The 10546-nt window shown below is 36.6% G+C and overlaps 1 protein-coding gene across 1 annotated transcript in view; it reads right to left on the bottom strand.

Moving 5' to 3' along the window:
* Positions 1-1931: 1931 nt before the first annotated feature.
* The window catches only part of ZNF214 (zinc finger protein 214), a 24116-nt gene continuing 15501 nt past the window's right edge, over positions 1932-10546 (bottom strand). The window contains 3 exon segments of the mRNA XM_017847964.1: positions 1932-3590; positions 3593-3892; positions 5048-5194. Of these exon segments, the coding sequence (XP_017703453.1) occupies positions 2203-3590; positions 3593-3892; positions 5048-5174 (1815 nt within the window). The 5' untranslated portion in view covers positions 5175-5194 and the 3' untranslated portion in view covers positions 1932-2202.

The raw sequence follows: 10546 nt of genomic DNA, 5'->3' as shown, positions 1-10546 counted from the left end.
TGTTGGGAGATCCACTGCTCTCTTCAAAGCTGTCAGACAGAGTCGTTCGCGTCTGCACAGGCCTCTGCTGCTTCCCCTGTTGTTTTTTAGCTGTGCCCTGTCCCCAGAGGTGGAGACTACAGAGACAGGCAGGCTTCCTTGAGCTGCTGTGAGCTCCACCCAGTTCGAGCTTCCCAGCAGCTTTGTTTACCTACTTAAGCCTCAGCAATGGCAGGCACCCCTCCCCCAGCCTCGCTGCTGCCTTGTGGTTAGATCGCCACAGACTGCTGTGTTAGCAATGAGGGAGGCTCCGTGGGTGTGGGACCCTCCCGGCCAGGTGTGGGATATATTCTCCTGGTGTGCCAGTTTGCTTAAAGCGCAGTATTGGGGTGGGAGTTACCCGATTTTCCAGGTGTTGTGTGTCTCAGTTTCCCTGGATAGGAAAAGGGATTCCCTTCCCCCTTGAGCTTCCCAGGTGAGGCAATGCCTCGCCCTGCTTCAGCTCTCACTGGTCCGGCTGTAGCAGCTGACCAGCACCGATTGTCTGGCACTCCCCAGTGAGATGACCCCAGTACCTCAGTTGAAAATGCAGAAATCACCGGTCTTCTGTGTCACTCGCGCTGGGTGTTGGAGACTGGAGCTATTCCTATTCGGCCATCTTGCTCCACACCCCCCTCGACCGTATACTTTTAACTCAGAAGAAGTTTCTTAATGTCTTTGATCATTGATTCTATGCCAAATGTTCTTTCAGCTTCCTTAGAGAAACCTATAATTCTCATACTACACGTCTATCCTCTGATATTCCTATCTGTCTTTTCTTAATTTTCATCTCATTATCCTTTTCAGATACATTTAAGATCAGATCAAGTTTATCCATTAACTATCAATTATTTTATAGTCTTCAGTGTTAATTTTACTTTTTATTGCATTAATTTTGATACAGCATTTCAGAGCTCCCTGAAGTCCTTCTTTGTTGTACCTATTTCTCTTTTTACTGTAGAGACTCTTGTCTACTTGTGTTTTTCTACTCTAGTTTTATTGAGTTCAGGTTCTCTGTTATGCCACTGAGGACAGCAACATTTTTGGAAATTTCCTCTGAAGCCTGCAGCAGCTAATTTTCAGGGCAATACGTTTCCAAGTCTTTAGGATGATATTATTTTCTTCAGTATTGCAATTCCAATTTTCCTAAACATGCCCATTTTTTTTTCTCTTGGTATTGCTTATTTGTATATCAATAATTAGGACTGTGTATTCCTACTAACTTTATTCTGACCTAATGGCCAAACTCTCTTCTTACATAATTAGCTTCAGGGTTCATCGTTGCACAGAGTTCTGAGTTCAATGCTGTCCTTGCAGATATTTCTCTATTACCACTCCGTTCTACTGAGATTAAATAAAATTATACTGCTTGGATCTCCAATTCTGAACCAATAGAGTATCTTCCATTTCTAGCACTTTTGTCCATACCCTTCACACCTTACTTAGAGAAAATTCTGTACTTCTTGTTATATGGTATCTGAACCTATTATTAAGCATGGAAAACCAGGAAAGGGAAGGGATAAGAGTGCACTGTGGTCACCTCAAAGTGAAGCACCCCTGCAACAGAAGGACAGTCCCTGGGTTTTCTGGTTGACAGAGATAACAACTCAAAGAACACTGTCTCAGACACAAGGTCGTACAATGCTTTCCTATCTTTTATTAGGTGACTTTTGTCCATAAACAACTGAATTCTACTGGCCAAAACTGAGTTTTAAGTTCTGTGTGTTTCCATCTTTTCTGTTACTTCCTAGGGACTTTTTAGGGGAGTTAAGAGATGTTGTTTAACAGATGGCCAGCCAGTTTCAATTCAAACCAAAATTTAAGTGTTTTGAAGTCAGTGCAAATACAAAGTTGAACACACAATATAATTTCACGCACACTAAAATGCACAGAAAAAAAGACTAGAATGAAACAGAATGAAGAGTTTTCTCCTTAAATGTTTAATATATTTTATGACTGCATTATATTTATAGTAGGTAAAGAAAAATACACAATAATTTTAAATATATAGGGATTTTCTAAAGATCTCCTTTTGAAGCAAATAATTCTTAGTGGGAGATAGGGGAAACTATAAATGTTGCTTGGGATTACTTCTGTTATTTATAAGATTTCCTTATCAGCAGCACTTTAGGGTTTAAAGGTTAGGTAAACTTTGATTGAAGCTGTTAACTAAATGAACAACATTTATAAGTTTCTTCTTCTATGATTATTGTGAAGATGTGAATTATGATCAAATCCCTTATAATATTCATGGCATTTATAAGGTTTCTCTCCTGTGTGGACTTTTTGATGAATTCGAAGAGCTGAGCTATGACTGAAACCTTTACCACACTTAGCACATTGGTAAGGTTTCGCTCCTGTATGGATCCTCTGATGAATGTGAAGATTAGAACTGTGACTAAAACCCTTTCCACAATCATCACATTTATAGGGCTTTTCTCCTGTATGGACTCTGTGATGAATGAGAAGATGTGAACGCTGACTGAATCCCTTGCCACACTCTTCACATTTGTAGGGTTTCTCTCCAGTATGTACTCTTTGATGAGTGTGAAGCTTTGAACTCTTACTGAAGCTCTTCCCACATTCAGGACAAGTATAGGGTTTCTCCCCTGTATGGACTCTCTGATGAATGCGAAGATCTGAGCTGTGACTAAAGTCCTTCCCACAGTCATCACATTTATAAGGTTTCTCTCCTGTATGCACTCTCTGATGAATTTGAAGATTTGAGCGTTGGGTAAAGCCCTTACCACAGTCTTCACATTTATAAGACTTCTCTCCTGTGTGTACTAACTGATGAATTCGAAGATTTGAGCTCTGGCTGAAGCTCTTACCACACTCATCACACTTATATGGTTTTTCTCCTGTGTGGACTCTCTGATGAACATGAAGTACTGAACTCCGATTAAAACTCTTACCACACTGATTGCACTTAAAAGGCTTCTCTCCTATGTGAAGTCTCTGGTGAATGTGAAGTAATGAATTCCTACTGAGGTCTTTATCACACTCAATTTTATAGAATTTCTCTTCTGTGTGAACTCTTTGATGATTGTGAAGACTAGAGATCCGGCTGAAGCTCTTACCATATGCATTACAGCTGTAAGGTACCTCCCCTATGTGAACTCTCTGATGAAAGTGAACTCCTGAGCTCTGACGAAAGTTACTGTCAACTTCATCATATCCATACAGCTTCTTACCTATGTGGATTCTTGGATGTCTATACAAGGCTGATATCTGAGAGAAGCATGCTTTATGGATGGAACATTGACAGAGGTTTTCTCCAGGTTGATTTCTCTTGTGGAAAATACACCGTGAGTTCCAACAATAAATTTCTTTACATTTATTACATCCACAGTAGTTTTCTTCCATTGAATCTTTCAGTAGGTCTTTCTGACATATCACCCCAACGTACTGTGGAAGGGCTTCCTCCACTGGGATATAAGAATGCTGAACTATGAGCTTCTGTTCTTTTCCATGGAGAGGTTTTCCTGGATATGCCAAGATGGTATCTGCCCCTTGAAAACCATGTGAACCACTCATGTAGATTTCTCTACCATAGTCTTGGGTGGTTTTGTTTCTAATGACTGCCAAGGTATAAAATTTTTATATTTTAAGTTCCTGCGATTTTTGCTTTCAAAAGTCAGTTCATAGTTCCCACACCCTGGTACTTGTGTGGAAAGTATTAACCATTTCTGACACTGGGAGCGATCTTGCTGTGTTAGGTCTTTGGAATCTTTCCCTTGAACAGTTTCCCCATAGTTCTGATTCTCACACATCTGAGCACCAGCATTCCACCAGCCTTGCCAGCAGGAAAAATTTTCATATTCTAAGTATCTGAATTTTTCTTCTTGGGATTTGTAGCTCTCATTCCAGTTTTCTAGAAAATAAGATAATCCCATAATGAGATAAAAGTTGTGTTGAAAAATTTCCAATTATCTAAATCAATGATCTTTAAATGATAGGAATATATGTGTGGGTGGGGGTAGGAAAGGAGGGTTATGACTCTGGCTGCTCCATTTGGGTCTGAAATTCATTTGTTTTGTTCATTCACGTATGTATTCATTCATTCACTTATTTATTCATTCCACAAGCATATTTTGAACAGGCACTGTTAGAAAGATTTAACTTCTATTTACCAGGCACTGTTAGAAATGAGAATAATGCCAACTGCTTCATGGAAATAGTCTTAAAGACTGAGATATAATTAGATTACTTTATTTTGGATATTATTATAAGAAACAAAATATATTGTTCCTATTTTTCTGTTCTAGAATAGCATGGTAGATTGAGAAAAAACGACTACATTAACTCACTACTTTACCTACACCTTTGGTATTCTCCTTCCACACTCTCTCTATGCTTGGCTACACAACTTGCGTTGTTAACTGGGAAAATAACAAAAGTCACACAAGCAGAGACTTGAAAAGTCCCTCCCCTCTCTCGATGCTTTTGAAAATCCTGTGACCCCCACCATGTAAGTGTGCTTGGGTTGGCTTGTTTGAAGAGAGATATGTGACCAACACATTCCCACTACCTCCACTGATACTGAGCCAACTGCCCCACGTGTGAGTCAGGCCAGGCAGCTTAATCTTAGACCAGTCAGCCACAACCAAATCTCTCCATGATAAAAGATCTATCCAGTCAATGAGAATCATAAAAAATAATAAAGTTTGTTTTTAAGCCACTAAGTCTGGCACAGTATGTTATACAACAAAAGCTAACATATACAAATAGCATGAAGAGAGAAAAAATGTAGGACCACACAAAATTGACTACATATGGAGATATGTGTTTTAAGGGCAATGCAGAAAATAACTAAAACTAATAATCACAAGTATCTATTAATGATACAACCTAAGTGTCCTGGAATCTGTCTTGCTTTATCTTCTATTTGTGACCTGATTTAAGAAACATTTTTGAGACTATCTCTTCCAACACCTCAATATAACACCCAGATAAAAAAACAAAATACTCAACAAAACTGCTCCTAGAAGAAACTCTGACTATTTCTTATGAGGTGGGATAACTTTACCTACTGACATGACATTTGTGTAGTTCTCCCACATGACCTCCCTGTAGAGCCTTTTTTGAGAAGAATCCAGGAATTTCCACTCTTCCCAAGTAAAAATAATAGTGACATCTTCAAACGTTACTGCCATCTGGTCAAAGATCAGGCTTTCTAGGAAAAAGAAATCTAAGTGAGAAGATAGACAAAGATAAAGACATTTAGCAGATTAACATAAGTGGCAAGCCAAAAAGAACTTCAACAAAGAAGAAAACCAAGAAAGGTAAGGAGAGGTATAACAATAGTAGTCAAATAGTTAAATAATATATCCAATCATGAAACATCATCACTATCAAAAGAAACACCTATACAGCACTTGTCTACTAACTACTAAGTTTTTTACCTATATTTCAGTTACTCCTCACAGAAATCCCATGTTGTAGGTAGCTTTCTACTACTATTATGCATTTTAGAATGGAGAAGAGATAAATATATGTATTAAAACTGCCTAAAGTAATTCTTTTAGTGGAAAGAACAGATCATAAATTGGTTATGTGGCAAATCCTTTTATTTATTTTAAATTTTCATTGTATCTATTTGATCACACATTCTCAATTCTAAATTTCAATTTAAAATATTGAGTACCTACTAAGAATAAAGGAAACAGATACTTTTAAGGAGTTTACAATAAAATGGAAGGAAAGCCAAATACTATCATCATCAGCAGCAGCACCATCTTAGCTGTAGCTAAATCTTATTGAACGTTTATGAATAGGGCTATGTTATCTCATTTACTCTCAGAACAATCCAATAAGGTATTATTATTCACACTAAATGAATACGCAAACTAACGTTTAGCAAGACTAAGTTACTTGTACAAGATTATGTAGTTACATCATAGAGGTTTTTAAACCCAGCACTACCTATTAAATAAAAGTGAGATAAATTAAAAACGTTTGATGAAGTGTTTCAGTTGAGATTTCCATATACTGTCATAATGTGTTAATGAAGGGTAAAGGAAAGATGTACTGAAATATTCAAGGGTAAAAAATATGCAACCAAACTACTATTTTCCAAATAAACTACATGAAAATACATGTCTAAACAACAAAACATTAACCACAAATAAGAACTCAAGAATGAGAACATTCAGAGCCATATATTTAAATATCTAGTGGCCTATTTTAATGTTTATAAAATAGATTTAATAAATTTTAAATATAATGAATCCACTTTAAATATATAAATTAAAAAAAGAAAAGATTTGGGATGCTCAGAAACTCAAACTACAGGAGTGAAAACTGTGAAAGTTTTATCTGTCTAGAAAATAAATGGACTGATCTCTAATTTTAAAACGTAAAACAAAATAAAACTCAATCTGTAGCTACTTGGATTGTTATTTTTTTAAAAAATAAAAATATTATTTAAACACAATTACAATAAGAGTCTAATTCTTCTACTGAAAATAATTCATAAATATTTAAAACATCGAAATTATCATAAGTAAAAATTAACAAAGCCTACCTTCCCCCAAATACATTTAAGAAATAACCAACTATAACCAGTCTTCACTGTGTTTTTCTAAACTTCTCCATGTAACACAAACACATTCATACTCTCACGATTTTTTTTCCTTAATAAGACACAAATTCGCTGCAATTTTCTTTTTTCACTTAATACATAGTGTACAACTTCCGCATTCAGACAGGTAGACTATCTATTTACCGGTACATTTTTAAACATGCCCCATAAATTTACGTAATTTTTAAACTGCCATAAATTACTTTGATCCTTTCCTTTCAAGAAGGAAGCCTCAATTCCCACCCTTTGAATATGGCTGAACTTAGTGATATACTTCTGATGAATACGGAAATAAAGTGGATAAGGAGATGGTATGAACTTTTGGAGGCTCGGTCATAAAAGTCACTAGCACCCTTCTTTCTTGCTCTCTTAGAACCCCCCCCTCACTAGCCTGGGAACAAGTATAGCTCATGTCATGAGAAAACCTAAGCAGCACCTGTGTGAGAATTGGGACCTCTGCTTTCAACTGAGAAATGCAGCAACATCTTGCCAAGCCATGTGAGTAACACTATCTTAGAAGTGATCCTCCACCCACATGCAGCCTTCAGATGATGCAGGTTCCCTGCTGACGCTTACTGCAACTTACTTAGAGCACCTTGACGACACGCTTTGGCTTCTTCCGATTCTCACCTCAGACACTGGGTAGATAATGTTTGCTGTTTAAGTATTAAATAATTTTCTTTGCAATAATAGATAACTAATATTACTTTGTAAAACTTCATGTAGCATTTCATTTTATTGTGTCCCAAGATTAACTCGTTCACAGTATTTAACTGGACATTAAGATACTCCATTCTTGCTACAAATATACGCTAAAAGAAACTTCTCTTCAAAATATAATTAGTTCTATTGGAACTAATATGCTCTGTATGATAATGTCTATATGCATAATACCATATTTCAATGATACAATAATATATTTCCTGTAATGAAACTTCTAGAGTGCCACCTTGTCCAGGCATCTGTATTCAGCTTTACTAACAATCACAAAAATGTCCTTGAAAATATTTTTTTAAATGTACATGGCGGGCCAGGGTGCAAGCCCTGTAATCCCAGCACTTTGGCAGGCGCAGACGGGCGGCATCACGAGGTCACAGGAGATCGAGACATCCTGCTAACACGGTGAAACCGTCTCTACTAAAAATTCAAAAAAAAAAAAAAAAAAAAAAAAAACTAGCCGACGAGGTGCAGGCGCGTACCAGCTACTCGGGCAGGCTGAGGCAGTGTGAATGGCATAAACCCAGGAGCAAGCTTGCGTGACTGAGATCTGGCCACCTGCACTCCAGCCTGGCGACAGAGCGAGACTGTCTCAACAACAACAACAACAACAACAACAACAACAACAACAACAAAAAATTTACAAATATTTTCCCCAATGGAACAATAAAAGCAAGACACCTATATTCAATATTAGCAAGTACAATCAATCTAAACAGAAAAAAGAATTATATAAACAATAAACTAAGATGACAAGTAAGCCTATTGATAGAGAAAAGGATACTAAAATTGAGTTTTAAAATAAAGTGGCATACTGCTTATAAGAGATATACTCCAAACTAATGAATTCTGAAGGATTAAAAATGATCTGGCTAATTGTTTTCTTGTGGCGTTTAAGTTCTTTATTCACTTCCTGTTAGCTGGTTCTTTTGTTCCAGAGACTTGATTAGACTACGGTTCATTTTTTCTGACAAGAATACCTGCGTATATACTTCCTATAATACATTTTAGTTAGCTAAACTGAACAATGGTTTCAGGTGCTGTCAGCCCAGTCCTTGCATTCCAAGATTCTCTTAAACCTTTCATTAAAAGTTTTAGCAATAAATGATGATCATTTCCTGGATTTGTGATTTCATTAGGTTTTACAAATTGGTTGTCTAATTCTGTAATTCTACCATTCCTTGTGCATACATATGCTATAATTCTTCTATAATGAAAAACTTGCCATTACAGATTTTCTGGTTATCCTGAAATGTAATCCTAATGAAAAAGATAAGATAAAATACTTGATTATCTCCCAAACTTACTGACTTTTAAAAATCAATTTTCAGAGTAATGAGATGGGGCAAAGCAATCACCAACTATGACCAATGAGATTTGTATTATTTTGCTTCTCAATGTTTTCATACTCACTGATTCTTACATAGTGGATGGGTTGCAATTAAATTGCAATCATTTTTCTTTTAGATGTGCAAGATTCTCTCATCTCAGACTAGTAGGAATCCCTTCAGGTTGGCTCCTAGGTTTGTAATATGACCATTTTTGGTGTTTGAGAGCTTTCCTTACTTTCTGGCACAACAAGTGTCCAGGTTCATTCTTGTTCCATTTCCTTGACAAACTAGGATGTAGTATTTCTCCCAGGAGTTGGTAATTTTCCACTCCTTTTTTGGTATATAAGTAACCCTCCAACAATATTATATAAACTTGATATCTCTTTTGTCTTCTCATCTATGCACATAGCTCTGATTATTAGTTTTCTTTAAGGTCCTTTTCAAGAAAGGTCAGTTAAAATCATTCTCTATACATCTGGAGTTTTGATTCCTTCTTTTAATGTCAGATTTTGCTTATACAATTTGAAATGGATGCTTAGCTATATATTAGTTCATGCTTAATACATCTGCTTGATGGATCTTAACCTGTTTAACATGATTGACCTTTTATTGTGAAATTAAATAGGTCTCTTGTAAAGAGCACAGAGCAAGATTTCTGTTTTTCACTCAATCAGTATGATTCAGTTATTTTATTATCCATGTTTATTTATTGTGATTACTAATATAGACTTATTTCTAACATACTGTTTTTAATTCTTCCTTTCCTGTCTCTTAAATTGACTGACAGTTTTATGCTTAAATTTCTTCTCATCACCACCTTTTCATCTATATAGATTTCAATTTCACACATAGTTTCTATTATTTTAATAAGTAACCTAAATATATTTTAAACATATACACTTACCTATTTTTCTAATAAGTCAATTAAGAAGAGAAACAAATTCAGGAAAGGCTGCATGAAATATGACAAGAAAGGTGATCAAGTACCTTGGTAAAGTTTATTGTTATCATAAAACAAAACTAACAAAAAATATAGGAGAGCAAACAAAGAAAAAAGGAGACATAGAAAGTATGTCAATGCCTACATATCTGAACTACAATTCTTGACAATACAAACATGAGGGGAGAAAGAGAAGGACATAAGAGTGTGTTAAAGTCCATGTCTTACTAAAAATATGACCTAGATATTAATACATTTAAAAAGTCACTAGGGGCAAATAAAAGTCATTGTGGGTTTTAAGTTAGATATTAATACATTTAAAAAGTCAGCAGGGGTAAATAAAAGTCATTGTGGATTTTAAGTTAAGCACAACCATCATTAAGAACCAAAATGGAATCTATGAAAAACAAAATAAAAACAGAAGACAACTTGCTCCATGGGAAAACAGAAAATAAGAAAAGATGGCAAAATAATATAATAATAATTATAATAAATTTAAATAATTTAATCTTACAGATTAAAAGACCCATAGATTAAAAAATAAGATTTAGCAGGGGGGCGGAGCAAGATGGCCGAATAGGAACAGCTCCAGTCTCCAACTCCCAGCGCGAGCGACACAGAAGACCGGTGATTTCTGCATTTTCAACTGAGGTACTGGGGTCATCTCACTAGGGAGTGCCGGACAATTGGTGCTGGTCAGCTGCTGCAGCCTGACCAGCGAGAGCTGAAGCAGGGCGAAGCATCGCCTCACCTGGTAGCGCAAGGGGGAAGGGGATCCGTTTTCCTAGCCACGGGAACTGAGACACACAACACCTGGAAAATCGGGTAACTCCCACCCCAATACTGCGCTGTAAGCATACAGGCACCCCAGGAGAATATATCCCACACCTGGCCGGGAGGGTCCCACGCCCACGGAGCCTCCCTCACTGCTAACACAGCAGTCTGCCGCGATCTATC

Source organism: Rhinopithecus bieti, unplaced genomic scaffold (assembly GCF_001698545.2).
Source record: "Rhinopithecus bieti isolate Rb0 unplaced genomic scaffold, ASM169854v2 scaffold_30917, whole genome shotgun sequence".
NCBI lineage: Eukaryota > Metazoa > Chordata > Mammalia > Primates > Cercopithecidae > Rhinopithecus > Rhinopithecus bieti.
This window is presented reverse-complemented; position numbering and strand designations above follow the sequence as displayed.